The sequence below is a fragment of the Chiloscyllium plagiosum genome, chromosome 30 (assembly GCF_004010195.1).
Source record: "Chiloscyllium plagiosum isolate BGI_BamShark_2017 chromosome 30, ASM401019v2, whole genome shotgun sequence".
Classification (NCBI taxonomy): domain Eukaryota; kingdom Metazoa; phylum Chordata; class Chondrichthyes; order Orectolobiformes; family Hemiscylliidae; genus Chiloscyllium; species Chiloscyllium plagiosum.
Window position 1 is genome coordinate 15,738,695 of NC_057739.1, and position 27,947 is coordinate 15,766,641.

Below are 27,947 nucleotides of genomic sequence, written 5' to 3' on the forward strand. Positions count from 1 at the left end.
AAAATACCTGCTTAAAAACTGTTATATTCGCTAAATATCTCCCCCACTGTTGATTAAAGGAGTTTTCTAACTTACCTCACAGATGCTTGTGACCTACTGACTACTTCTGGGGTTTTCTGCTTTTATTTCAGGTTTCCAGCATCTGCACGATCTGGCTTTTATACCCACTTAATAACTACTTGTTGAAGAAACGAGCAAAACTGATTGAAGGGAACAGATTACAGTTTCAAATATTTTATCAAGTTGATTTATTTGCAAATTATGTAACAGTGCACTGAAAGTTTGGGGAATGTATTAGACAGACCTTTACTAGTCAACAGAATTAATTTTGCCCAGAATGAAAGAATGCCCAGATGTTCTACTTGTAAACACAAACATTCTTTTGTGGCCTAGGTTTTTCCAATGCACTGAAAATGCTGAAGGAAGAGAGTAGCAGAGAGGACCTGATTTCTGTCATCCAGCAATATGGCAGCCATTATATTGCTGAGGCACTCTACGGCTCAGAACTCACGTGCAAAATACACTTTCCAAGCAAGAAGGTCCAGCAACAGCTTTGGCTCCAGTATCAGAAAGGTAGGATAAAAACATTTTTTTCCATCATTATTTCCATAAGAACTTTACTTCAGTGGAAGGGCTCGAGGTGAAGTCAAATTATCAAAGGTCACTTTGAGTTATGCTTCTCGACTACAGCTTGAGATAATGTTGTCTCCCATTGCTCTTACCAAATCCAGCAATGTCAGTTATGGGTGTTCTTGTACACCAGTCAATGAAGGTAAGCATGCAGGTACAGCAGGTAGTGAAGAAGGCTAATAGCATGCTGGCCTTCATAACAAGAGGGATTGAGTATAGAAGCAAAGAGGTTCTTCTGCAGCTGTACAGGGCCCTGGTGAGACCACACCTGGAGTATTGTGTGCAGTTCTTGTCTCCAAATTTGAGGAAAGAGATTCTAGCTATTGAGGGAGTGCAGCGTAAGTTCACGAGGTCAATTCCTGGAATAGCGGGACTACCTTATGCTGAAAGACTGGAGCAACTGGGCTTGTATACCCTTGAGTTTAGAAGACTGAGAGGGTGTCTGATTGAGACATATAAGATTATTAAAGGATTGGACACTCTGGAGGCAGGAAACACGTTTCCGCTGATGGGTGAGTGCCGAACCAGAGGACACAGCTTAAAAATACGGGGTAGACCATTTAGGGTGGTGCAGGCTCGAAGAGCAGAATGGCCTACTCCTGCACCTATTGTCTACTGTCTATTATTTAGGCCTGAAGATCTGGAATTTCCTCCTAAATCCCGTCAGCTCTCTGTCTTCATTTTATGAACCGCTTAAGATCTAACAAATGATCAAGCTGTTGTTTATCTGGCTCAATATTTATTACTGACTTTTATACAAACTATGAAATGTCTTGGCAAATTTTCTTACGTTGAAGGTGCTTTGTAAATGCAAATTGTTGTTGATAGCTTACAAACACATAACCTAGGGATTGTCTCAGTTCCACACTGATGAAAATATCCTACAAAGACACAGAATCTCAGAGGACCATTGAGGTGCTCTCTCATTGGAGAGACACAACTGATAGTGGTTTAACCTGAGGGCCATCATGGCACACATGAAGGGAATGATTGCGAAAGAGAATCCTTCATGGTAACCTCAGCCAACGTGAGAACTGAAGCCATGCTGTTGAAGTCATTGTGTTACAAACTTGCTGTCCATCCAACTAAGCGAACAGATATTCCTTCAAGTGTAGAATTACATACATCACCAGCCAATGGCTAGAAATTACAAAAATTACTGCAACAAAGTTTTTTTTCTTCTCTTGTCCCTAAAACAATGTCCAAGAGGTGAAACCTTCCCGTGAGGGAGACTGCATGAGGATTGTGGCTGCTTTTTAAAATTCAGTGGACTATTGTACTCTGACATGGCACATTGTATTAGAAATCAATTTGCAAACATTATTTTTAGAAGGTGCAATGTGAACCAAATACTTTGGTATCTCTGTTCTGTGTTTTGTACAAACATTCAAGAACAGGGTAGGTCTATAGAGTCAGATACTTTATAAACAAAGTTTGTGCCCTCATACTTAGTAAGGTTTTGTACTTTTGGAATATTGCATGCAATTCTGGTCTCCTTCCTATTAGAAGGATGTTGTGAAACTTGAAAAGTTTCAGAAAGGATTTACATGGATGTTGGCAGAGTTGGAGGATTTAGAATCATAGATGTACAGCACGGAAATTGACTCTTCGGTCCAACTTGTCCATGCCGACCAGATATCCCAACCCAAAGCTAGTCCCACCTGCCAGCACCTGGCCCATATCCCTCCAAACCCTTCATATTCTTATACCCATCCAGATGACTTTTAAATGTTGCAACTGTACCAGCCTCCACCACTTTCTCTGGCAGCACACCCTGCATGAAAACCTTGCCCCTTAGGTCTCTTTTATATCTTTCCCTTCTCACCCTAAACCTATTCCCTCTCGTTCTGCCTCCCCCACCCCAGGAAAAAGACTTTGTCTATTTATCCTATCCATGCCACTTATGATTTTATAAACCTCTTATAAGGTCACCCCATCACCTCAGATGCTCCAGGGAAAACAGCCCCAGCCTATTCAACCTCTCCCTATAGCTCAAATCTTCCAACCTTGGCAACATCTCTGTAAATCTTTTCTGAATCCTTTCAAGTTTCACAACATCTTTCCAATAGGAAAGAGACCAGAATTGCCTGCAATATTCGAAAAGTGGCCTAACTAATGTCTTGTACAGCCACATGACCTCCCAACTGCTGTACTTGATCTAAAATCTGGATTTAGGCTGTTGTTAGGAACAACCATTTAATACATGCCCTTACTAACAACAAAATGGTTTCTTAATGCAAGTAACATAAAGTAACATATCAAAATGGCTTCTAGGTGACAAATTGACAATTCTGTTTAAACTGGCTTTTAACCCTGCTAAAAGCTGCATTCCTGAACTAACTGAACCAAAGATTAGCAGACAATGCTTCCTTCACAGTATGGAATTAACTAAGCTAGATAGGACATGACTAACCATCCTCGCTAACCGTGGAGATGCAGGTGCTGAGAGATAAAATGTGCAAAACGAAGTTAGCTCGCAGGAAATATCATTGGCTTAACCTTATTTCTAATAAAGTCATTTTATTAAATTTTATTGGATTTGCTCTGTATTTAAGGCTGTACTATTCTGTAAGAACCATATAAAAATTGTCTTTATTTTAAGCCATTTGTGCAATTTCTCCATTGGACACATATGTGTTTAACCTCTGTGTTGCTGGACAACCTGTGTCCGGCCGTGATAATAAACTTCTGATATCTTGTTGAATCAGACAGAACTGCTAGTGTTTATCTGACCGATTGCGGAACCGAGGGACCCCTCCCGTGGGTCGAGATCTTCATACTCAATACTCTGACCAATAAAAGAAAGCATACCAAGTGCCTTCTTCACTATCCTATCGACCTGCTCCACTTTCAAGGAGCTATGAACCTGCACTCCAAGGTCTTTGTTCAGCAACACGCCCTAGGACCTTACCATTCAGTGTATAAGTCCTGCTAAGATTTGCTTTCCCAAAATGCACCTTGCATTTATCGAAATTAAACTCCATCTGCCACTCCTCAGCCCATTGGCCTATATGATAAAGATCTCGTTGTAATCTGAGGTAACCTTCTTTACTGTGCACTACACCTCCAATTTTGGTTTCAGCTGCAAAATTACAAACTATACCTCTTATGCTCACATCCAAATCATTTATATAAATGACAAAAAGTAGTGGACCCGTACTGATCCTTGTGGCACTCCACTGGTTACAGGCCTCTAGTCTGAAAAACCCTCCACTACCACCCTCTGTCTTCTACCTTTGAGCCAGTTCTGTATCCAAATGGCTAATTCTCCCTGTATTTCATGAGATCTAACCTTGCTGACCATTCTCCCATGTAGAACCTTTTCGAACGCCTTACTGAAGTCCATATAGATCACATCTACTGCTCTGACCTCATCAATCCTCTTTGTTACTTCTTCAAAAAACTCAATCAAGTTTGTGAGACGTTTTCTCACGCACAAAGCCATGTTGACTATCCCTAATCAATCCTTGCCTTTCCATATAGATGTACATCCTGTCCCTCAGGATTCTCTCCAACAACTTGCCCACCTCCGTCAGTCTCACCAGTCTATAGTTCCCTGGCTCATCCTTACCACCTTTCTTAAATTGTGGTACCATTTTACCCAACCTCCAATTTTCCAGCACCTCACCTGTGACTATCAATAATACAAAATCTCAGCAAGAGGCCCAGCAAGCACTTCCCTAGCATCCCACAGCGTTCTCAGGTACACCTTATCAGGTCCTGGGGATTTATCCACTTTTATGCGTTTCAAGATATCCAGCACTTCCTCCTCTGTAATATGGACATTTTTCAAGATGTCACCATCTATTTCCCTACATTCTATATCTTCCGTGTCCTTTTCCACAATAAATACTGATGCAAAATACTCATTTAGTATCTCCCCCGTCTCCTGCGGTTCCACACAAAGGCCGCCTTGCTGAATTTTGAAGGGCTCTATTCTCTGCCTAGTTACCCTTTTGTCCTTAATGTATTTGTAAAAGCTCTTTGGATTCTCCTTAACTTTATTTGCCAGATATCTCATGTCCCCTTTTTACCCTCCTGATTTCCCTCTCAAGCATACTTCCGCTGCCTTTGTACTCTTCTGTGTATTCACTCAATGTATTCTGTCAATACCTGACATATGCTTCCTTCCTTTTCTTAACCAAACCCTCAATTTCTCTAGTCATCCAACATTCCCTACACCGACCAGCCTCTCCTTTCAACCTAACAGGAGTATACTGTCGCTGGACTCTCATTATCTCATTTCTGAAGATTTCCTATTTTTCAACCTCTCTTTAGCTGCGAACATCTGCCCCCAGTCAGCTGTTGAAAGTTCTTGCCTAATTATCATCAAAATTGGTACATTGACCTTCCTCCAATTTAGAACTTCAACTTTTAGTCCTGCCCATCTTTTAGTCTTGTTTCTGTAATTGCTATGATATCCCAGTCCCACATTTAAAACCATACCGAGTTCATCTGCCTTCATGCACTAAGATAAGTGCAGTTTATCAGTTCTGCCTTGTTCTCAGCTTTGTCCCTGCCTACCGTGACTGACTCATTTCTTTTCTCAACTGTACCGTTTCAGATTGATCTCTTTCCTTATTATCTCTCTGGGTCACCACCATTCTCTCCCCACCCCCCCCCAAAAAAATCCCCAATCCCCAACCTTACTAGTTTAAATCCTCCTGAGCAGCTCCAGCAAATCTTCCAGTCAGTATATTAGTCCCCTTCCAATTAAGGTGCAATCTGTCCTTCTTGCACAGGTCACTTCTACCCCAGAAGAGATTCCAATGATCCAAAAATGTGAATCCTTCTCCCACACACCAGCTGCTCAGCCATGTATTCATCACTGCTGGCCACAGAAACATCTGTCTGTGCCTCAGACTAGACAGTCCTCTAACAAAATTGATCTCTTGGAACCAGACGTATCCCTCATTGCATTAGAGGCAGTCTCGATACCAGAAACTTACCTGACTGTGCTACATTCCCCTGAGAATCCATCACCGCGTACATTTTCCAAAACAGCATACTTGTTTGAAATGGGAATAGCCACAGCACTACCTGGCTACCTCTCCTGGAGTTAACCCATCTATGTCGCTGTATCTGCAATTTTTATTCCTTCCTATAACTGCCTTCCATTCACACCCCCATGCTCTTGTAAAATCCTCATTGGCTGTACCTGTCTCTCCAACCAATCCATTCAATATGATAGGATTCGCAACCAACGGCATTTATTGCAGATACAATCCTCAGTCACACATTTAAGCTATAGGGAGAGACTGAATAGGCTGGGACTGTTTTCCCTGGAACGTCAGAGGCTGAGGGGTGACCTCAGAGGTTTACAAAATCATGAGGGGCATGGACAGGGTGAATAGACAAGATTTTCCCTGGGGCGGGGGAGTCCAGAACTAGAGGGCATAGGTTCAGGGTGAGAGGGGAAAGATATCAAAAGAGACCTAAGGGACAACTTTTTCATGCAGAGGATGATGTGTATGGAATGAGCTGTCACAGGCTATGATGGAGGCTGGTACAAATACAGCATTTAAAAGACATCTGGATGGGTATATGAATAGGAAGGGTTAAGAGATATAGGCTAAGTGCTGGCAAATGGGACTAGCTTAAGATATCTGGGCAGCATGGACAAGTTGGTCCGACGCGTCTGTTTCTGTGCTATACATCTCTATGACTCTATGACACTGAAACCTACTCAATTAACCTGTGTTCCATTAGACTGCTACCTTTTCAAAAAAAAATTTCAAAACATACTACCATCCTGGGATTGTTAGAATTATAGAACCTCACAGTATATTAAAATATAAAAGCCTTTTTTTTGCAGTCGTGACACTTAGATACATGGCACCTCTGTATCCTGGAAAAATATTGCTTTGAAAAGACCAGAAGTTTCGAACTCTGTGCAGACCCAAGCAGTTCAGGAACTTGCTATCCGAGTTTAGAAGGCATGAGTCAAGATAATTAACATTTAGCTCATTCTTGTTGTGGAGCACTGTGTTTTTGGAATTAAGTCTCTTTTTTCAGTACTGCTTTATAATGTTCATCATTATTTAAGATTGTACTGCATATCTAGTGTTTTCCAGTTCTTTCACTTGTGATCTGATATTCTAGCGTCATTCTATAATCTTGAAATTTCAAAAATCCACAAATTACTTGGGATTAGACATTCCAGACTGTGTTAATTACAGTTTAGATTGTCAAAGTTTTCAAACAATAAGTGTTCTAAGGTTGGATAAAATCCAGCAGTTTTTCTTTCTGAAATACTTTTATTAAATGGGGTATTTATTATAAAGTAAGGTAACCTTACATTGTTCACAGAAGTACCAAACTGCAAATCAAATGATTCAACCATATGCAGTGATACAGCAACCGCAGTAGTCTATTTAACAAAGTTTCGCAACATGCAGTACAATAAATTGATCATTTGTCATGAATTATTGACAGTAATGAACACTTCATTGGGGGTTGGGGTTGCGTGGCCAAAAAAGCTGAGTGTTGTGCTGGTAGGAAGGAAGCAAAGTTTGTTTTCTATTCGCAGAGAAAAAGAGAACACAAGTGGTATACAGGTTTATCTTGCCCAATCATTTAAAACTCAGTTTGTTACTTGCCGTCTTGAATGATAGTTGTAGATTTTAATGCAGTGATCCCAGCAGTCCAATACCAGAAGCTGACCCTTGGGTGAAACAGCCACCCCTACTGGGCACTCTAAACCTTCTCTTATCAGACTGACGAATCCACCCTCTTTGGGAAAGAGAAGGATCTCCTTACGCCCACTATCTGCAACAATCAGGTTCCCATGGGTGTCAACACACATCCCTGCGATGCAGCGGAAGTCTTCGTTCTCAGCAAAAAAGTGGCTGTACTGGCGACTTAGCTGACCCTCAGGACTGACTGAGCCAATGGAGAAGCCACCTTCTAGATGATGTTCATTCTGACTATTTTCCAGGTTCAGGCCCAGGCCCTGTGTGAAGTATACACTGCCATTGGCATCACAGGTCACAAACTTGGGCCTGACTGCATTGCACAACCGAGAATAGTTTACAACACCAACATTGCGGTCCACAGTTAGACACCACAGCTTTCCACCTTCTACGTCCGTGACTACAAACTGTCCAGAAGGCATTGCTGCAATACCCCAGGGTTTTGTCAGCTGGTTCCTGTGACATGCCACACATTGCCCTGCAGTCGTGTAAATCTTAACAGAATTATCATAGTTGTCAGTTACCCCAATCAAGCCAATACTGTTGACTGCCACAGACAGCGGTATCAGGTTTGGGAGTTCAGCACCAAGGAAACTGAGAACAAAATTGTCAATACTGTTTGGGCTTCTTCTAATCTCCTTCATAAAGCCTTTCCGATTGAACAGCTGAACGCGAAAGTTTCCCCGATCTGCCACTAGCACTTCCCCTTGTACTGTCACACACAGGCTCACTGGAAGGTGGAACATTCCTGGTAAGTTTCCATGGGAACCAATTTTCTTCATTAGCTGACAGTTAGGGGGTCCAGAGGCTATGCTTTCAGGCCCCCTGCTTTTTGGAGGCAATGATGGTTGTAGGAAGCTGGTAGTTTCTTTGGGGGATTCTGTCTCTTGTGTGGAGGCAGTGGGGGTCAATGTCTCCATGAGTGTCTCTTCAATAGGAATAATATAAGGCCTGGTCTCGAGCTGTCCAACTTCTGTTGGCCCTAGGTGGTCTCCTTTGATCAATTCTACCTGCTGCAGTGTTAAATGTGTGGGCAAGTTGTTAGTCAAGTCAGGGTCTTCATCATCAATGGCTTCTTCAAGAAGAGCTGTGTCTGCTTGCTTGATTTTGGTGCTGAGGTAATCACAGCGTGACATAATCTGCACCTCACCAATATTGATCAAATAAGCATGTTCCTCCAGTGTCTGATTGTTCACTTTTTCAACTTCTGACACCGCTGATGTGAAAGCCCTGCGAGATTTGGCCAGTTCCTCCTGTATCCTCCGCTCAGCCCGACTGTAATCCTGATGGATTGCTTTGTATTTTGCCTGCATGTTTTTTGTAATTGTATCCACAGCAGTCTTCTTGCGCTGCATGTCCACCATCATCTCCCGTAGCTTGGCAAGCTTAATTACAACCTCCTTCCGCCGCTGTTCAGCCTCAGCACGAATTGTGACAACAGTGTGTCCTTGCCCTTGATGACAGTCAGTCTTGCAGGCCTCACAAAGGACCAGGCAGCAGTTCTTACAGAAGTTTCGAGGCAGCCTCTTCCGGCAGACTTTGCACATGACCGTACACATTGCTTCGCTTAGAGAGGCTGAATCAATGATTTTTAAAACTGTAAGATTGTCCGAAAGTTGCGACAGATTGTTCATTCTGGTTATTTTGCTGCAAAAGGGACAACGCACTCCATTTATACTGTCTGCTATGAGCTTTTCTAAACACTGTTTACAGATGGTGTGTCCACACTGCAGAAGCTTGGGCCTTATTACAGTTTGGTTGAAGGTCTCCATGCAGATGGGACATTCCAGTACTTCACGAACAATGTCTGCATCCAGGCTAGTTGCCATTGTCACTGTGTCACCTGAAAGTGGAAAGAGTGAAAAGACATAATTAGGAGTTGATCATTTCCATCTTTGAAAAATGATTTGCCTTTCAGAGTTGGTTCATGTCAGCTTAAATTCAGTGGAATTTTATACACTATAATAAATACAGAACAACCTCGGTTATCCAAACATCAATTATCCAAATTTCAGATTATCCAAACATCTCATGATCCCGTACAAATGTTATCCATTATCCGAATAATCAGCTATCCAAACAAAATACTCCCCACTTTTTTTTCAGATAATCAAGGTTGTTCTGTACACAGAGGCAAACAAGCAAACACTGACTAATCTTTGGATTCGAAGAAACTTGAACTGCGGAAGGTCAATAAAAAGAAATCCACTGACAGGAACAATGTATAAGCAACAGTGTTTTGGGCAGGCTCACACTTGTCATATGCACTTTCAGGAGAAATATCCTTCTTCTCTAAAAGACTAGTCAATACTTTTATAAAACAGTTCATAATGCTATTTCAAAGCTTTGCTAACAACAACATTTCCAAAAAAAACAAGCATTAGTCCTTAACACAAATGCATGCAGTCAGGAAATTCAACTTCCGAATGCAAATACTTGAATTACTTTTCATGAAAACAAATTAATAATTCAGTAAGCTCACATTACATCGTTTTACACAACACCTGTTAAAAACAGGGCATTTTTAATACACTGTAAATGTTTAGAATTTGATTCAGAGCCAAAAAAGATAGTAAGAGTTAAACATCTTTCGCCACATTTTCTGTTTCACTTTCAGAGGGAAAATGTCAAACTTGTGAATGGCACACAACTGCTCGACCAGTCTTGTGTACCTCAAAATGGGCAGCTGTTGCCACCAGTACCTTCGCACTAGTTACTGGGATTCTATTTCACAGGCCTGTCCTCTGTTCTTGCATTTCAGAATTGCCTCTGATGTTCTCTCTAACTAAGAATTGTTTCTTGTTTGTCACGGTGGCTTTCTCCAGCTCCAGGAACAGCAATCAGGACTCGATTCATAGAGGTACAGCACAGAAACAGACCCTTCAGTCCAACTCATACACGCTGACCACTCATCCCAAAACATGGATTTTCCTGTTCCTCGGATGCTGCTGACTTGCTGTGCTTTTCCAGCAACACTCTGCTCTTGATCCTAAATTAATCCAGTCCCATTTGCCAGCACGTGCCTGGAAAGGGCCTGAAATTGACCCTCAGGTGAGTCAGTACCTCGCTGAGGGGGCAGTGCCACTTTAAAACGCCCTAACCATCCCCCGCCCCCCCCAAAAAAAAACATTTCTTCCTCCCCTGTGCAGCCCTTGCAGACTCCAGCAACATGGGATGGGGAAGGGTGACCAAAGTGAATGATCCACAGGTCAGTGGGCTGTTTGTGTAGTAGGTGGGCTCAGGAACATGGGGTTGGGGTTGGAGGGGGCAGTAATGCAGTGGGTGGGGGTTGATTCGAGGTCCCCGCCGAGGTCCCCGCCCCTGCGAGCCGACCACCCCCAAATCCCATGTATCCCGTGAAGTAGGCCCTGGCGGGGGAAACCTAAAGATAAAAGCAAAAACTCAACTCGCCCCGCCTCAGATTTCAGAAAGGCGGCGGCGGCGGTCCGCCAGCGGCAGTTTCGTACCATATATTCAACATAAAACCAACAGAGAAGAACCTTTACCGCCGCCGGCCCTCCCGGCCTCGATGCTTCAGGCTCCTGTCCTAACGGTTGCAGACTCTTCCCCCCCCCCCAAGGCCCGCGCGCGCCCGCCCGCACTGCGGCGCTCACCTGTCACCCGCCGCTCACTGACGCCTCCTCCCTACCCCCCGACCATCATCGCCGCGCGAGCGCGCTGGCTCAACCCACTGGCAGGCCGGTCCCCCGACGTGACGTCACCCGCACCCACTCCTGATCGGGTTCGCTGACAGCAAAGAGCGGGGCCTGGGAGGCTATTGGCCCTCCCGCGCTGTCGATCAGAATCCTCTCCTCTTTTCCTCCCGCCTTCTCGACTCTGGAATCCCGCCTCCTCAGCGCGGGGAGGGCTCACGCGTGCGCAGTGGTGTAGAGGATGGAGCGGTGTCATTTGCAAGTGTCTGCACCGCTGAATGTTGCAATTTTTTCGAGTTTGTACGCAATACTGAGTGTCATCATATTACTTGCGCTTATGAAATATAAAATGCATGCTTCCTCTTTTTTGCTCTCTCTGCCAAGTTTCTTATCTTTATTTCTAAACGTTTTCGTAATTCTGCATCGTGCCACTAGCATTAACCCAGTGACTGACCAGCGCTATCGAAACCAAACTAAATCGTTAAAAATCACACAACACCAGGTTACAGTCCAACAGGTTTAATTGGAAGCACACTAGCTTTCCGAAAGCTAGTGTGCTTCCAATTAAACCTGTTGGACGATAACCTGGTGCTGTGTGATTTTTAACTTTGTACACCACAGTCCAACACCGGCATCTCCAAATCAAAACTAAATTGCACTGTAGTGTATCCCACTATTGCACTGTAGTGTATCCCACTATTTTGCATTTAAAAATAAACTTGAGTTTTAGCAACCGGTGGTCATCATCAAGTTCTTACGTATTCTCAAAAACTTTGCGGACTAATTAAATACTTTTTAAAGTGTGGCCTTAGTCGATCCTGAAATTAAAGGGAATAACTTGAGTACACCCTGCATGGGGAGTTTTGAGTTGTGCTGGTGCGCAGTTTTACAGCTTACACAGACCATTGTTCAGCGTTTGGGAAAGAGTTACCGAATATTTGGAAGAATCATCTGCTTATGCTGTGCTAGATATTAGACCAGCGGTCTGACAATTTGGAGACAGTGGGACGATCAAGGAATGGGGTACTGACGTCGAGCTAGATGTATCAGTGTAAATGTACAACCTGATGTGTGTTCACATGGTATCTTGGAGTAACCAGTATAACAAATAGGTCGGAGGTTTGGCATTTTTTCTTCTGAAAAGAAGAAAGCCTAATGAGATGTATGTGAATTCTTCAAGCTGATAAATGACGTTCATAAAGTAATCCAAGCAAGCTGTCAAAGTGGCAACAGATTCAAATATCAGACAATAAAAATAAAAACATAAGGAAAATCAAGAGCTTTTTTTTCACCTGAAAGTAACTGACCTGAATTTTGTGGGGGCTAGGGATGGATGTGTGTATATGTGTCTGAGACACGCCAACTAATATGGTCTTTTTGTAATACGTTACTGTCCAAAATCAATGTTGCAAATCAGTGCAATTGAGCAGCTGGAGCTGTGTACTCAAACCACTTTCCTGTCTGCCCCAATTGCCCTTGATAAGAGAGCCAAAGGTATTGGGAGACGGGATTTAAGTTGTAGTTGAGATCACAACTCGGTCAGCTGTGATCTTGGAAAATGACTGATCAGTCTGAAAGTGCTGAATGACTTACTTCTGCTTCTAATTACTGTATTCTTATTACTTTAATGCTAGCCCATTGGGTTTGTGGAAAGATTGCAAGAGAGGATCTTTGAAATGGTTGGTACAACTACATTAGGGGATTAGTCGATTGTTCGGAGAAAGAAGAAAGGAAAAAAAAAATATTTGGAAACACATTCATGGGTTGATAGATTAAAACAGGACAGGTTTGTTGACTTCTTGTTTCTGAATAACTTTAAATCATTGGCACCACACAATAAACAAGAGCAAACAATGGATGAGCTCTGTGTGATCACATGTCAACTGGACATCACCAAGGTAAGTGGACCAGATCTGATGGCTATATGCAAAGAATTTGTTCAATACCCAAAAGACTTGTATTGAGACTAAGCGGAGCCTTTTTTTTAATGATAGCAGTGTAAATAAAGCTAGAGAGTATTTTGAGAATGTTAGCTGTTTATACATTGTCATTAAGGTAAGGGAACATTGCTAGGCGCCTGATTTCAGATCTACTAATGGGAACTTTAATGCTATTTTGATTCAGATTATATTGGTCAGAATATTATCAGGTTTGGGTAATTGCTTAGTTATTAATTATTTATATTATTAGCATGAATACATTCATATTTCTGACAAAATGTAAACCATGTTTATTTTTAAAATTAATATAAAAGAGTTCAGGAATAAGGCTTTTTAATGTGACCATAAAATTGAAAATCCATTATTCAAAGACAAGTCATCAAAATGGTTTGTCATAATCAAAATGAAAGCTGTTCCCCTCAAAAAGCTCCATGATCTGTGAATTATTTGTTTTCCTTCATTTGAGGACAAGTTATTTCTCACATGTTATCTTATCAAGCACTCTGTAATAATCAAGTAAATCCTATGACTGAGGATGCATACTTGTGTGACAAGACATTAATGAAATAACACGGTGGAGGCCGCTATCCCATCACCAGTCACCCTTTATTGACATGGGGAGAGTCCTTGACACTGATCCAGCTCCCTCAGAACCAACTCTCAGAGTGAACCGGGTGTCTCATACTCCTATGCTTATCTGTAAATCAGGGCTCCCTGATTGGACCAGATTAACAGCCCCAATCAGGGAACTCATATTCTATGAGGTCCACCTGGCAGACCTCATTAAAATCAGATCTAATATATCATTTGGGCATAAAGATCTGTTTCAGACATATTTCTGTGAACACGACATTGGCATTAACTGCAGCTTCCATACTTTTGTTTGCTCTTATGTCTCCGTTAAACTTTGACGTGTTTATAATCATAGTGCAGAAAATGTGGAAATAATAAATGTGTCAAGGCTAGGTAGATTTTTGATGGGTGTTCAGAAGCATGGAGTGGCTTTGGGTGTTAGTGTAAAACAGATGTCATTGACTTAGCCACCCATTATACTTTACCATTGATTTTTTTTCCATTGACTTTTTTTTTCCATTGACTTTATGCATATTAATGAAGTTGTGTAACATAATTTTAATAAAAATATTAAAATTATGTTACACAAAAATACCCAGGTGCAAGTTCTAACCCAGGACTTGTTTGACCCATAATAACCACTCATGGCATGGTTCAACAAGCTGGTGATCAATCTCAGAATTGTTCCACCACCTCTCAGTATCCCCAAATGGAAGGTAAGGAGTGAAGATACTTTAAAAAGAAATGCATTTCAGGAAATTGAATCAATGTTGTCCATTTTAAACTATCGCCCAAATATTAAGTTGATCCCCCTCAGTGTAAACTCAAATAATGCTGTGTAAACTTTGCCTTTGGCGATTGTGATTTCCACTTTTAATTGGGGAACTGCAGTTGCTTGAACAATATAATGGATGCTGCCTGACCTGCTGTGATCTACAGCATTTGTTCCTTTTCAATTTAATGATGGCCAACCTGTTTTTTATTGCAGCCTTCTGCACAAAGTGGATTGTCACAGGACTAGTAATTATGCTTTTATGTCTGCATTTTTTACTTGGAATTATTACACACCTTCTCTGTATTTTGAAAAATTGGCGAATACCAAATTATCAGGCCATTGCATTCAAGCTAAAAGTCAATGCATTAAAGCAAGTCTATTATATTGAATTTGAAATGCAGAAAATACAATAGTTTCTATTTAAGTTAAATCACGAAGAACAATAAGTGTGGAGTCTTTGGTGGCTATCCCAGCAACTTTTGACCCCTTTTGAAATGTCATTTTGACAGTTGACATGTTGGACCAGCTTTCAGTCCCTCAACATGAAAAAGATCAGCTAAAACCAAAACTGGAGAAGCATCATTCCTGTCCAATTCTTAAGAGCCGAGAAAGAAATAAAGTCCTCTGGCAACTATTGTAGCTCTTTCTCAATAATTAGGCGATTAGAATGTTAATTATTCACATCATTTAAGTAGTTCGATTGTGAACAAAGGTTCTCCTGACGTGTGTTGAATCATTTACTCCTGGTACTTGGCCACTGCAGATGTTGTTCTAAATTTCTAGCATGAGTGAATAAACTTGCATTTTCCACAACATTCTGATAAACAAGCATAACCTCATTGTGAAATCACAGGGCAAAATCTTACATTCTCCACAGACAGTTCTGCAGGCTGGAACTCCTGCCATCTTTCTGCTCACTCCTCACCTATCCTAGAATTTTACCTGGATGTCAGCCTCCCGCTGCTGTAAATGAGGTTCTTGAGTAGCTCCCCTCATGTGTTCCCTCAGTCCCCGTTCTCTATCAAGACTTTCAACCCCTCTTCCACACTCCCTGCTTAGCCTTAACCTTCCCCCATCACCACCCCCTCCCCCAACCCACTCCTTTCTAGTTCCCACACTTAATACAATCTGGACTTCTCGATGAAGAATTTGGGGGCAGCTTATGAAGCCAATCCTGAGTCACTGCTGCCATTGCTGCGACAACACAGTTCAGGTCTCTGAGATGAGATTTGGATGGACAAATCCTAATTTGAACACATCCACCCTTTGCTATATTTTAACCTGTATTTGTGTGTGTGGATTTTAAGTGCTGCATGCTCATGTGTTTGTGAAAGACCAAATTCTATTTTAATATTTTGCCAGGTCAGTTTTAGTATAATTTAAAAAATGGTGAATTTATTAAATTCAAGAAAACCTTTCTGATCATAATCATGAAAGCTTTATGATTGTGGCATTTAAACAGTGATGGCCTCATGGTATCATTGTTTGAATATTAACCCAGAAGCTCAGATAACGTTCTGGGGGCCTGGGTTCAAGTCCTGCCATGGCAGATGATGGAATTTAAGTTCAGTAACAATCTGGAATTAAGAATCTACTAATGACCATAAAACCATTGCTACACCTCCAAGTTGATTATGGTCTGGCAAGTGACTAGTCACTCTTACTTTAAAGATATTATTGAGAAGCCTGGCTAATAGAATAAAGGTACAAGATTCTATAGGTCTGAACAACAAAACATTGTTTTTACTACACAAGGGAAAAGAAGTGAAATGGGTTACAATACAACCTTTAATATCCAATATCAGCAAAAAGTCAAGATGAATTGACAAGCAACATCAATCTTATACGATATCAAAACTCAACATGGAACAAATGTAAATGAAACAGCATGTTGTAATCAAGCACAATATCTTACACTTTAAACAGCAAATTCTGACTAGACAATTCCCATGGATTTGTTAGTAACTCACCCATATATCAGTAATCACAGTGAGCTCTGAAAGTCTTACTTACTTCAGATCTTGCTCCAGCGGGATTTCACTATTGAAGACTATTCATTAAGTCTCTTCAATGTTGCACCATTTTGGAGTGACTGAACACATACTAACCACCTGAGGTTCAAGCTCATCTTCCAGTTGATGTTCTAAAACTGATGTCCCTGGTTAACATCCAGCACCCTTTCAGCTCCCCTCAAGAGTATTGTTAGTGCTCCTTACTAGCATCTAGGGGCTAGTGCCAAAATTGAGAGAGATGTCTCACAGAATAGCCAAGCAACAGACTGACACATCATACCTTCCAAACAGGGTCCCAGACATCACCATCACCATCCTTAGATATGTTTTGTCCCATGGGCAGGACAATCCCAGCAGAGATGGTGGTAAGGTGGTATACATTCAGGAGGGAATTGGCCTGGGTGTCCTCAACATTGACTTTGAACAGCATGAAATCGCATGGCATCAGATCAGACATGTGCAAGAGATCGCCCTGTTAGTTATCACACACTGTCTTCCTTCAGCTAATGAATCACTACTCCTCTGTGTTGAACATTTTGAAAGAAGCACAGAAGGCAACAAGGGGACAGAGTACTCTGAGTGGAGGGATTTCAATGTCCACCACCAAGTGTGGCTTGGTAGCAGCACTACTGATTAAGGTGGTTGGGTCTTAAAGGATATAACTGTGAGACTGCAACAGGTGATGAGAAAGAAACATACTTATCCTCGTCAGTCTGGGTATATCTGTCCACGGTAAGAGTGACCACAATCCTTGTGGAGACAAAACCTCATCTTCAGATTGAAAAATTGTTCATCATATTGTGTGGCAGTATTGATGTGTAAAACAGGGCAGGCTTCAATCAGATCTAGCAACTCAAAACTGAGCATCAATGAGGCACTGTGGACCATAAACAGCAGTAGAATACAACTCTAGCACCATCTGCAATGTCATGGCGTAACACATCTTCCAGTCAACCACTGCCATCCAGCCAAAGAATCAAACCTGGTTCAATGAAGATTGCAGAAGGGAATACTGGGAGCAGCACCAGACATACACAAAAATGAGGCGACAAAATGGCGAAGCTACCAAACAGGGTTACATACATGCTAAGCAGCATTTGCACCAAGTGATAAACAGCACGAGATGATCCCGCAGTCAATGGATTAAATCCAAGCTCTGCAGTCCTGACAGAACTGGTTGTAAATTAAACAATTAAACAAATCTGTGGAGGAGAAGGTTCCACAAATATTCTCTCCCCCAATAATTGGGAAGCCCATTAGTGCACCAGTATAAAAGACAATACTGAAGATTGTTGCAAATTCTTCAGCCTTATCCTTGCAGATGCTGTAGGAGTCACAACAATCTTCAGCCAGAAGTTGCAAGCGATAATCCATTTTAACCTCCTCCAAAGATCCCCAGCAACACAGCTGTCAGTCTTCAGCCAATTTGATTCCCCCTACATGATACCATGAAATGGTTGGAGGCACTGGATACTGCCAAAGCTACGGACCCTAACAACATTCCAACAATAGTACTGGACAGCTGTGCCGCGATAACACTGTCATCTATCTGACAATGTGGGGAATTGCCCAAGTATGTCCTGTTCACAAAAAAAATGGACAAATCCAACCAGCCAATTACTGTTGCATCAATCTGCTCTCAATCATCAAGAAGGAAATGGAAGGAGTCATCAATAGTGCTATCAAGCAGCACCTACTCACATAACCTGCTCCCTGACACTCAGTTTGAGTTGTGCCAGGGTCACTCAGCTGTTGACCTCATTACAGCCTTGGTTCTAACATGGACAAACAGCTGGATTCCAGAGAGGGGGTGAAAGTGACAGCACACTTGACTGAGTGTGGTATCAAGGAGCCCTAGCAAAACTGGAATCAATGAGAGCAAGATAAAAAAAAAACACTGAAGGTTAGAGTCACACCTGGCAAATGGGAAAATAGTATGGTTGATTGAGTTCAGTAATATCAACCTCAGAACGTCTTTGTAGGAGTCCCTCATGATAGTGTTCTAGGCCCAACCATCTTCAGCTGTTTCCTCAATGACCTTCCCGTCATCATCAGGACAGAAGTGGAGGTGTTCACTGATGATTACTCAATGTTCAGCACCATTCATGATTCCTCAATACTGTAGCAGTCCATTGCTAAATACAGCAAGGCTTTGGCTGAAAGATGCCAAATAACATTTGTGCCATACAAATGTCACACAAGTATCATCTTCAATAAGAGGCAATCTAATCATGTTACCATGACTGAATCACCCATCAACAACATTTTGGATGTTACCATTGACCAGAAGCTAAATTAGATTAGTAATATAAATGCAATGGCTACAAGGGTAGGTCCAAAATTAGGAATACTCCACCGAGTGGCTCACCTTCTGTTCACCAATCAACCAGACCGCACCGTGGCCCAACATTTCAACTCCCCCATCCCACTCTGCCGAGGACATGCAGGTCCTGGGCCTCCTCCACCGCCGCCCTCTCACCACCCAACTCCTGAAGGAAGAATGACTCATTTTCCGCCTTGGAACACTTCAACCCCAGGGCATCAATGTGGACTACACCAGTTTCCTCATTTCCCCTCCCCCCACCATATCTCAGTTCCAACCTTCCAGCTTAGCACTGTCCTCATGACCTGTCCAAACTGCCAATCTCCCTTCTGACCTATCACTTCCATCCCTTTTGCCCGAAACATCGATTTTCCTGCTGCTCGGATGCTGCCTGACCTGCTGTGCTTTTCCATCACCACTCTAATCCAAACTTCTCAAGACCTGTCCACCAAGGCACAAGTTAGGAGCCTGCAAACATCATCAGTTCATTGCGTGAAGCCTGTTCCTCAGATTCTCAGATGGTCTCTACCCAGTATCTCAGGAAACTTCTCCTTTTCTTCTGGTCTGCTTATATTGTTTTCTGCTACGTCCTCATTGTTTTTTCCAGAACTTTTATATCTTTCTCATCACTTCCCTCTCTAAGGACTTCTACATATCAACTCGAGTGATTTCTTTTCCTGGTTACTGTTTTCAGAACTCCTGGATTCCTTTTGCAACAGCCTGCAACCAGCTTAGGGAACACTCATTAACACATGAGAACACAAGAGCCATGTTGCCTGTGGTTCCTCTTTTTATAGTACCCATAGTCAGTTCCCTCATTCCTGCTAAATCAGTGCATTTTGGGTAAGGTTATTAGTGGGGGCCTTTATATGGTCAACAAAGCTATTGAGTAAACCATGTGTGGCCTGTCCCACTCAATTGATGCTTTAGGACTCTAAGGCAACTGAGAAATAGAGTAATCAGCTTTCACCTGGAAACCTCTTTGTAGTCAAGTCAGGGTGAGGCATAGAGTTAGTTTCATGGTTCTGTAAATGCATGCTAACACTATAATGGACTCATGATGACCCAGTCCATTAAGACTCACTCTTGACCTTCCATAATTGTTGCTCATTACTGATGGCCTTTTCTTCTCCAAGGTGTTTTCTCCCAATTACATGTCCGATTCTTCCATCAATGTCCACAACGCTGTAAACCCCTTAACAGATGTTAATTATAACATTTTCTCTGGCTGCGATCAATTATTTTTTGTTGTCTTCCTCGACCTCTCCAGAGTCTTCAAAATGCCTCACCATACCATGCTCATCTGAAATGTTTTCCTGCATTATTCAGTTCAGTGATACTGTTCTCTCGGTTTCAATCTTAGCTACCCAAAAATAGAAATGTGCTCATCTTATGTGGGTGCCCTCCAACAGGGAGCTGGGTATCATCCAAAAAGGAGCAACCTATGGGGTAGATTTATATAAAGACAAAACAATGACATACTTGCAAATTAAGATTCTAGATTTAAAAGAAGATTTAGCAATTAGTTGCAAAAGAATAGCACTCTCAAATCATCGTTAAACATGCTGTATACAAGATTCTAGCTGGCTCCAAAGGGCAAACTTCCTCATTGTCAAGGTCAGCTTCATTTTGATGCCTTCTACAGGGGTTCTGTTGTGTCTGTGAACAGATTTAGCAGCTGTCATGCTGGTTGACAGATGGCAAAATGACAAGGCATGAGGTAAAAGAAAGGAGATGCAAATGACTGATTATCAATTGTTCACAAAACAAAATAAGGATCAGGATACATACATGGACTAAAGGGAAAAAAAAAACCTACTTTGCTGATGGCCCTTTCTTCTCCAAGTTACTTGAAAATATTATTCCTCACAAACTCATGTCTAATTTTTTTCCACTGATGTCCACAAATCCAGCTCTCACTCAGATCAACACTACTGTAACATCCCTAATGAATGTTAATTACAACAAAATATAAACATAAGTAAAACAATTCAGAACCTTTTAAATATTGGCTACATTTAAATTTCCTTCTGAGGAAATTAGATTGCACAGTTATATAACTAATTTATAGGGACAGGAGCAGTTACTCAACAATGATTATGTATTTGTAGATGATTGCAGACAGTATTACTCATGATTAAAAAATGAGTAAGCATCTTATTGATCTTTCCAGCAAGAATAGTAAGTAATTAGTTTTTGTTCTCTCTTTCACTGAAAGTGGCTGCAATAGGTACCATGGACAAGGTCCACTGCAGCAACTTGCCAATGCTTCTTCAACAGTATGTACCTAATGTAAGACCTCACCATCTAGAAGCACAAACACACAGTAACACCATTATCTTTTCTAAGAACAAAAAGACATTGAAAAATCCAATAGATCCAACAAGAGAAACAGAGTTAACAGTTCATCAGAACAAGTGCAGTAAGGCTGGAAGTGTTAGGCAGGAGGGTGGGTTGACTAATGAGCCTAGTTTTGTAAGTACCAATGAGGGCAAAAGAGAGAAAATGGGAAACAGGGAAAAGGAAGTGTGAGAAGGCTTGAGCATTGACAGTGCAGAAAGAAATGGGCAAGGAAAAGATAAGGGCAGGGTTAAATAACTAGAATAATAACAGCAATAGAAATCAGGAAAATAATCTAAAATGCAGGAGAGAGGGTCATGCTGGAATGAGGAAGATGAACAGTAAGCATGAGGGTAGGATGACAGGCTGCATAAAAACAAATAGTTAAATGTTCTTGAAGCATATTAATAGCAAAAGTTTTGTTAAGAATAGAGCGGGGCCCAGAATGAACATGAAGTTGCTCACTGAAGTAAAGGGTATGGTGGAGGAGCTAAAAGAGTATTTTGCTTCTGCTTTTACCAAATTAGAAAATAGTGACAGTGGCCCAGTTGAAAATATAGGTGTTGAGCAACTGTACAATATGGTGGTGAATAAAGAAGTGGTGTTGAAAAGGCTGGCTGAATTCCAGGTAGAGAAGTTGCCAAGCCAAATAGGTTGTTTTGTAGATTGCTGAGGGAGGAAATTGGGCAACCATTGACTGAAAATTTCCAAGTCCCTCTGAGCACAGGATTAGTCCTTGAGGATTAGAGGATTGCAAATGTATTGTTGTTGATCAAGCAATGGGCAAAAGATAGCCCAGCATGCTACAAATCATTAGCTCGATGTCAATAGTGGGAAAACTGATGGAGGCTAAAGCACGGAATAAGGTAAATACATACTTAGAGAAGTAAAAGTTAATACAAGATAGTCATAGGATTATGGATTTATGAATAGTGAGAAAGTGGTGCTATACCTTCTCAATTATTGGTCAGACCACATTTGCAGCATTGTATTTAATTCTGGACACCTTATTTAAGGAAGAATGTTAAAGCTCTGGACAGAGTGCAAAGGAGATTTACTAGAATGATACTGGGAATGAGGTTTCAGACAATAGGAAAGATTAGAAAAAAATGGATTTATTTTCTATGGAGCAGAGAAGATTAAGAGGTGACCTTTTTGAGATGCTCAAAATTAGGAACAATTCTGACAGGGTAAAGAGAATATTCTCTTTCCACTAGTTAATATGTCAGTGACTAGGGGCCATAATTTCAAGTCTGTAAACGCGGGAGCTAGGCGTGAGATGAGGAGAAGCCTTTTCATTCAGAACATTATTAGGATTTGGAATGCAGTGCCTGAGAGGGTAGTGGAGGAGGATTCCATAAGAGATTTCAGAAAAGAGCTGGATATATAGTCACACAGTACAGCACAGAAACAGACCCTTCAGTCTCACTCATCCTAAATTAATCTTGTCTGATTTGCCAGCATTTGGTCCATATCCCTCTAAACCATTTCCATTCATATATATTCCCGTGCAGATTTTATATGTTATGATTGTACCAGCCTCCACCACTTCCTCTGGCAGCTCATTCCACACACGCACCACCCTCTGGGTGAAAAAGTTGCCCCTTAGGTCCCTTTTAAATCATTCCACTCTCACCTTAAACCTAAGTCCTGTAGTTTTGGATACTCCCAGCATGGGGAAAAGACCTTGTCTATTTACCCTTTCCATGCCCCTCATGATTTTATAAATCTCTATAAGGTCATCCCTCCAACGCTTCAGGGAAAATATAGGGACAGGGAAATTCACCTTCTCCCTATAGCTCAAATCCTCCAACCCTGGCAATGTCCCTGTAAATTTTTTCGGAACCCTTTAAAGTTTCACAACATTATTCCGATAAGAGGGAGATGAGAATTGCACACTGTTTTCCAAAAGTGGCCTAAGCAATATCCTGTACAGCTGGAACATGACATCCCAACTCTTAATGCACTGACCAATAAAGACAAGCATACTGAATGCCTTCTTCACTATCCTATCTACCAGTGAACTATGAATCTGCAGTCCAAGATCTCTCTGTTCATCAACACTCCGCAGGACCTTTACCGTTGAGTGTATACATCCTGTCCTGATGTGCCTTTCCAAAATACAGCATCTCACGTTTATCTAAATAAACTCTATCTGCCACTCTTTGGCCTATTGGCCTATTGGCTCATGCATTCCTGATGAAGGGCTCCGGCCTAAAACGTCGATTTTCCTGCTCTTCAGATGCTGCCTGACCTGCTGTGCTTTTCCAGCAACATACTGTCAACTCTGATCTCCAGCATCTGCAGACCTCATTATCTCCTGTACTCTGAGGTAGCCTTCCTCACTGTCCACTATGCCTTCAATTTAGGTGTCATCTGCAAGCATACTAACAACACCTCTTTTGTATATTTGAAAGAGCTGAATTTAGAGGGCTGTGGAGATAGTGCTGGAGAGTGGGTCTAGCTGGGTAGCACTTCAGGAACTTGTATAGACTCAAAGGGTCAAATGGCCTCCTACACTGTACAATTATATGAATCCATGATCAACCTGAATTGTTAGCTCTATTCACTTTCTTTCTCTCCATAAATATTGTCTGATCTGTTGAGCCCTTTGTAATTTATTTTGTTCTTCTTCCAGTTTTCTAACATTTGTAGTATTTTGTGCTTGTAATGTTGTCTTTAGTTCCCTTCCAAGTCATGTGACCTCTAGTCTTGGAAATAAAATGCAGTTGTTGCTGGCTGTCAAAGACCTTTTTAAGGGCAATTAGGGATAGGCAATAGATGCTGGCCTTGAATCCCACTAAATAAATACATTTCATGCCAAATCTGTCATTCTGGGTTCATTCTGTTTGTAAAGATAGCACAGCTTGCAGGGGAACATATAACGATTGACAGGAATTTCTGCATTACTATGTTTAACTGTGTATGTACAAATTCCAAGGTTGCTGTCATTTTTACCCGGGAATGATGTTGAGCACTGATAGTACCATCATTATTATTAGTCATGTGATGCAAACTGTATGATTTCTTTATTTTTCAATATCATGTATTTTGGATTTTAGAGTTGTGCTATATGAGTTTTCATGTTTGTGAAGAAGTTCAATGATTAATTGTCAAGCATTTCCGTAACCATGTGATTACTTCTCAAAGGAAAATTACAAGTTCTTTCTTGGAGCTACTGGAAATTTGTTTACTGTGCAGATTTTATGATAAAGTACACCATGGTGTGTACTCGGTTTCAATTAGAAGATTTTGGAATTGCAGTTTTTGGCCTAGGTGGAATACCTATAGCTTCAAGAAAGCCTTTTGGTTTTGGATTTGCAAACCTCTTGGCTGAAGCTGAATGTGTAGGACAATTACTTCCGAATGAAAAGTGGTAGTTAAAAATGGTTAAGAAATAGGTTACCTCTGTGTGAGGTCTTGTTGGAAAGTTCCAGACCAGAAGTGGTTGGATAAAACTCTGAAGGGGTTATTGAAATTGAAATAAATCTATGCTTGTTTTTAAGATGACTGCAGTAAAGGGTTATCAGATTATTGAGACTGGGAAGTGTAGAAACGGTTATATTAAGATATGGTATGATTGAGAAAGAAATTCTCTCTGGTATGAATACTGCAAAGTACAGCATCTGGGATTAATGTGATTGTATTTTACTGTGAAAATGCAACTTTTAACATTTGCATTATATGTCAACAGTTTGGTTTATTCTATTTTTCTTCATTACTTTGCATGATAAAATTTTAGTTTAGATTTAGAATTAAATCTGCAGAATTGCTGCTGATTATATTTCAGAGAGAGTACCCCTTTGTTAAAACCAAAGAAAAACACAAAATCCAACAAAGCAGATTGCTATCTGGGATCTGACTGTGATCATAACACCCCAAACTCCAGGATATAGTTATATAGACATAGGTACAAACATGGAGAATTAGATGAATTTCAGGAGAACTCAAAATGCGGTGTGTGATTTTTGAAATGGACACTGGGTGGCAGTAACCATTCATATGGAAAACCGATCCTGTATCTACTTACACCAGCCACAAATCTTTAACCTTGATGAGAAACAGGGCAGGTTTCACATCTACTTAAAAAGAACCATATTTTTTAACATCTTCAGAAATTGCTGTGGATAATGGAATAATCTGTATATCTTCTCTAATCCTGTTTGGAATATCATGTTTGATGAATGGAGAATCAAATTTGGCAGATCTTCCATGTTCTACGAACTAAAAGCTAAAAATGGGTAATTCACTCCCTGGGGTCAGTGGGTGGAAACTGGTTTCTGAATAGATACCAAAATGTGCACTTTGAATAATTGTGGAAAATTGTCTCACTAAGTAGTTCTGTGTAAAATGCCAATTTGCATAACGCAATTATGAAAAAAAATGGTGTACAGTATATGTTATGGGTTGCTGCAGAATCCTTTATTATTCAGTCTTCTAACCAGTTTAGCTAAATTTTGTAGCTTGCAGTGGGCATAAATGCTTGCATATTTTGGAAGTGTACAAACTTGTTTCAAGTTTGATAATCGTATTTGATTCAAAGTTCGCAAGATTTGAAGTTATTGATGACCAGTTTTACCTCATTGGATAAGTTTGTATTCCTCATTGGATAAGTTTGTATTGCTAATCCTCCAAATTGTGATTACATTTTTTGTGCCACTATTAGGTGGATTTTACAGAGAAGTGATGTAACTCTTCATAGGGAAGAAAAGTTAGAAACAGCCCATCAGTACAGCTCCTTTATGTTCCCAGTCTAATGTTCTGACAGAAATATGAGGCCAGGATTCTACTTATATTTTATTTGGGCAATGTGTATGATGTGGAGTGTAATAGAAGCAACAATAATACATGAAAGCCCATTCACCGACAAAATAGTTGTGAGCTTTGCATTGAGCTTACCTAGCTTGTAAAACATGGATATAATAGGCATTGTGAGCTTTTGATCAAGGAATGCCAAACACAAACAGGGAAGCTATTGAAGAACTTGGATTTTCCTAAAGTTTCATTTGATTCACACTGTTTTAATCTTAAGTCTTTTTATCTTTTGAACATTGGTGTAAATGTAGCCAAAGCAAAATAGGGTATAAATTTTCACTCTGTACTGTGGTACAAACTGTCTGATTTATATTTATCTTATTTATATAGATATAATTTATTTCAAGATTGGGTTTTGCATTTGTATTAGTAATATGTGGATTTTCAGTATGTCAGAGGTTAATAATTAACTTGCAAGTATTTCGATAGCCTTGGTGATTTCTAAAACAGTTTGCGAGAACTGATTTGGTAGCCTCATGCTTTTTCACTTTAGGATTTTAGGAGCTAGCAGGGTAGAAATTGAACCTCAATTTTTTTGTAGAAATTTTTCAATTGGAAGATCTTTTTAAGTTTTAGGGAAACACCCAAAGTGTGAGGGATTTTTCTTCAAATTTTCTTCAAATTTGGGGAGGTTTTTAAGGTTCTTGGGTATACACAGCAGTGACTTGAGAAGGATAGAATTTAGTAAAACAAGATTACTTTAGAATAAGGAGTTCATGATGGTCGCAGGCTGGAAGTGTTGGGATAAAACCTTGAAGAGGACTTAAAACTGAATTTGTTTCAACACCAGAAATGAGCAATTAGAATTTCCAGCCTAGAAGCTAAAGTCTCAGTTACCTCAAATCTACTGAGGTTTCATAGAAAGGGAATTGAGTGTGAAAATATATAAGGGTTTTTTTAAAATTTGGAGTATTTTGGGATTAATGTGATTATAATTTTACTGTGTGTTTAAAATGTTTGTCTTTGTGTTGTCAGAAAATATATTGCTTTGTTCTATTTTATTTTCATTTATTTTGCCAAATAAACTTCTGCTTTATAATTAAAATCTGCAACGCTGAATATTCCTGTCTTAGTGAGTGACCTGCTCATCAAAATCAAAGCAAAATAATGGTCTACCAAGCCAGACTTCTGTTTGGGGTCTGACTTGTTCAGTAATAACATCAATTGGGATCAGAGCACCAGGGAGAACAAAGGTCTGAAGTGAAATTAATTTGTCCCAGTCACCTTGCAGGAATACAACTGTTTTATGCTGTTCCTGCACTTTTTATTCATAATGAAATTCATTTATGTTTTATTAACTTCTGACAGAAATGAAATCATAAAATCTGTAAAACTGCATTTGAGAATCTAGACATCATGTGCAGTAGCATATTATTATTAGTTATTATTAGAAGTAGATAATGTTTGTGTTTTATTTTCAAATCCATTGTGATTTTTCAAGTTTGACAATTATTCAGATTCTGATTCCAGCACCTGTGCTGATGATAATGGAACAAAAAGATAAGCAGGAAAATGTTTGCTCCAACTTAATATTTGCAACGTCCCATTGTGCTGCAGTGAAGATTGAGAACACATATTTATTCCATAAGAGGAAAAGTATCTTAAATTAGAGCTGCTTGTGTACCTAAGAGTTCAGATTAATAATAATATTAGCAAAGGATCATCTTGCAATTTGTCCTGTTGAAAATGTGCCACATGGCTCAGGATGGATATAAGCCTATAAATGCAAGCTCATCATTTAACTGGTCTATGAAACTAAATATATATCTTATCGGAGAAAGGAATGCTAGCAGGAAAGTGTGTGTGTAATATGGTGTTTATTAAAGGACAAAGCAACCCGACTGACTGGCACCTCAACTTCATTCTCTCTACTGCCAAAGCACTGTGGCAAAAGTGTACTATTTACAAGATGCACTTTAACAACTCACCTAGACTTATTCAACAGCTCTTTCCAAACCTGTGCTCACTACCATCTGGAAGGATAAGGGCACCCTGATTTGGAATAATATTGTCAATCCTTCAATGCCAAGTAGTGAAAATCCTGAAATTTCTTTCCTAAAAGCACAGTGAATGTATCTGCATGTCAAGGACTGCACTGGTTCATGAAGGCAGCTCACCACCACCATCTCAAGGACAATTAACGATGGGGAATAAATGCTGGCCCAGCCAGTGATAGCCATACCTAAGGAAGGAA

At 40.6% G+C, this 27,947-nt stretch overlaps 2 protein-coding genes across 6 annotated transcripts in view; one reads left to right on the forward strand and one right to left on the reverse strand.

Moving 5' to 3' along the window:
• Positions 1-27,947, forward strand: part of LOC122564758 (astrotactin-2-like) — a 1,559,828-nt gene that overhangs the window by 942,237 nt on the left and 589,644 nt on the right. For both annotated transcript variants that reach the window (XM_043719930.1, XM_043719929.1), the window contains one exon: positions 394-573. In XM_043719930.1, coding sequence (XP_043575865.1) covers positions 394-573 — 180 coding nt within the window. The remainder of the gene's footprint in view (positions 1-393; positions 574-27,947) is intronic.
• Positions 6,868-11,066, reverse strand: trim32 (tripartite motif containing 32). 4 transcript variants are annotated; one of them, XM_043719932.1, is made up of 2 exons: positions 10,937-11,066; positions 6,868-9,165 (listed from the first exon to the last, which is right to left on the reverse strand). In XM_043719932.1, exon 2 carries the CDS (start codon positions 9,149-9,151, stop codon positions 7,214-7,216), a length of 1,938 nt encoding a protein of 645 aa, XP_043575867.1. In that variant the 5' UTR covers positions 9,152-9,165; positions 10,937-11,066; the 3' UTR covers positions 6,868-7,213. The 4 variants fall into 4 exon arrangements, with proteins under 4 accessions (XP_043575867.1, XP_043575868.1, XP_043575866.1 ...); XM_043719933.1 differs by lacking the exon at positions 10,937-11,066 and adding an exon at positions 10,829-10,899; XM_043719931.1 differs by lacking the exon at positions 10,937-11,066 and adding an exon at positions 10,790-10,889.

Excerpts from the sequence above, each read along its gene's own strand:
- trim32 (XM_043719932.1), bottom strand. The coding sequence starts at position 9,151 with ATGGCAACTAGCCTGGATGCAGACATTGTTCGTGAAGTACTGGAATGT.